General features: G+C 69.1%; 1 protein-coding gene across 1 annotated transcript in view; it reads left to right on the top strand.

Annotated features, from left to right (window-relative positions):
• CATSPER2 (cation channel sperm associated 2) overlaps window positions 1–825 on the top strand; it is a 7,921-nt gene extending 7,096 nt beyond the window's left edge. Inside the window, exons 15-16 of the mRNA XM_006030814.3 lie at window positions 157–318; window positions 794–825. Coding sequence (XP_006030876.1) covers window positions 157–318; window positions 794–825 — 194 coding nt within the window. The remainder of the gene's footprint in view (window positions 1–156; window positions 319–793) is intronic.
• Window positions 826–2,427: the final 1,602 nt, after the last annotated feature.

Here is a 2,427-nt window from a genome sequence, read left to right as displayed (position 1 = left end):
TGGGACCCTGGAGCCACCCCCTTCCCCCCCCCCGGCCCCTGCCTTGGCAGGGGGAGGCTGCGGGTGGGGCTATCCCAGCATGGGGGGGGGCACTGGGGGCATGGGGTGAGCAGGGCTGCCCACCACCAGCCCTGACTGGGCGCCTCGGCCCACCAGTGGACTGGGAGACGTACGTGCACCAGAACCTGGAGAGCCTGCGGGAGGGCGGCGAGGGCGAGCAGGTGGTGTGGCCCCGGGACTCCCTCTTCCGCTACTTCGAGCTGCTGGAGCAGCTGCAGTACAACCTGGAGGAGCGCCGGCGGCTGCAGGAATATGCAGGTGAGCGCTTGCGCTCGCGCCCGCGCCCCGGCCCAGCGCAGAGCAGAGCAGAGGGGCTGTGAGGCCCCGGCTCTGGTGCCAGCCTCCATGCCCATGGCCCGTCTCTCTCCTGCCTTCTGTTCCCCTGAGCTCTCAGGCACATGTGGTCGCTCTGTGCCGTGTGTCCCCCAGCAGGTCCTTACAGTGGGCAGGGAGCTGGTTTCAGTGCCAACCCCCTGTGTTTCCTGCCCCACGGGAGCTCATCTGCCCCTGGCTGCTCTGGGCCAGAGCAGGGACAATTCTCCCTTGTTCCGGCTCGTGGTGGAGTGAGGAGGGGCAGGGGGTAGAGAAGCTCTTGCTCCATTTCTGCAGGACTTTGCTCCCTCCTGCTGTTGCCCAATGTGCTACAAGCCCATTGGAGTGGCCCAGCGGTGGGAGGGGGCACAGGTGCTCCTCTGCCGGCTGCTGCCAGGGCCCCGTCTGCTCTCCCCCGCAGTCCGGGCACTGACCAACATGCAGGACAAGTAGCCGCCGAGGGCCCATTCCACAGAGACGCCTGCCCCAGGACTCGCCGAGATGCCTGCAGGCCGGGCTGGCTTCCCTGCCCTGCTCATGCAGCAGCCACTGGGCCCCCCCTGCTCCCCTGTTGCTGATTAAACCTAGGAGAGAGGACTGGCTTCCCTACCATTACCCCTGCACGCCCAGCTGATGCCCTCTCAGTCACCCCCACAGGGCCCAGCCCTCTGCTCCCTGGCCTGAGGGTGCTGTGCAGTGGTCAAGTCCCTTGGGAACAGTGCCCACCCCCCAACCCAAGCAGGGCACTGCCCACAGGAGGCCTGGCCAGCGAGTGCAGAGCAGCAGCGCTGGAGCCTGGATCCCCGAGACCTGCTCCTTGGGAGAGCCCCGCCACCAGCCGCGGGGGCCCGGCCGCTTCCGCTCCTCCCAACCTGGGGCACAGCGAGCGCTTGGCTGGGGCTGGGGCTGGTGCCAGCCCTGGGACGGGCCCTCCCTGCCAGTGCCAGCAAGGCAGGACCAGCCCTGCCCACAGGGGAGGCCAGGGACAGAGAGCAGCGACATCTTGCACCAAGGCCAGGCTCCACCTGCTCCTGCCTTGGCCGAGGGAGCAGTGGCACTGCCAGAGCCCTCTGCAGCTGGGAGCTGCCTGCCCCCGGGCCACAGCCCCGGCCCCCCGAAACGCCTCCCCATGGCACCTCGTGCCCACCAGGGGGCGCTGTGGCACCACGAGCCCAGGCTGCCCCCCCGCAGCCCCTGGGTGCAGCAGTGCTGGCTCTGTGCCCCCACTCGTTGCCCCCAGAGCCCATTTGTTGCCCCACCTGTGCAAGGGAGATGAGGCTGCAGCCCCAAGGGTGTCTCCTGGGTGCCCAGCTCCCCCTTCTGTCCAGGGAGGATGCCACCCCCCACCCGTCCCCTGGTTGGGGCAGGCAGGGAGCGGAGCCGGTGTGTAAGCAGCAGTAGTGTCTTTAATACTCAGCAATACAAACGCCACGTATAAGAACAGGCCCAACCCCATGTTAAAAGGCTCGTGGCCGAGGGGCACGGGCCCAGCTGTCCACAGGCCACATCCACCAGAACCAGCTGCTCACACCTACCCCAGCGGGACCCGCCCTCCCGCCACATAAAAACAGACCCCACGTCACCTGTAGGCAATGCACACTGTTGCCCGTCACTCCTAAAGCCCTGGCGGGGCCACCCCGCAGGCCAGCGGCTGCCCCGGCCACGCTCCCACCCCAGAGCCAGCCTGGCGCAGTCCACTCACAGCCCGGCCCTTCCCCTGGGCCCGGGGCCAGCAGTGCCAGGCTGAGCTGGGCCATGCCGGGGGCGTCAGCCCAGGAAGCGCAGGGTGACCATGGCGGAGAAGCCCAGCAGCAGGGCCAGCACCTGGGGCAGGCGTCCGCGGGCAGCGCTCAGCTCGTGGGGCAGGATCTCCAGGAAGGTGACGTAGCGGAAGGTGCCGGCCGCCAGCCCCTGCAGCAAGCACTGGGCCAGGGTGGCACTCGGGCCGCGGCTCTGCGACAGGCCCATGCCCAGCGCGATGCCCAGCGGCGACATGAGGGCGAAGGCGGCCACGGAGGCCACGAAGCAGCGGGTGGCCACGTGGCTCCCCAGGCG

The sequence above is a fragment of the Alligator sinensis genome, unplaced genomic scaffold, assembly GCF_000455745.1.
Source record: "Alligator sinensis unplaced genomic scaffold, ASM45574v1 scaffold407_1, whole genome shotgun sequence".
Lineage (NCBI taxonomy): Eukaryota > Metazoa > Chordata > Crocodylia > Alligatoridae > Alligator > Alligator sinensis.
The sequence above is the reverse complement of the archived record's forward strand: the minus strand, read 5'-3'. Positions and strand labels throughout refer to the sequence as shown.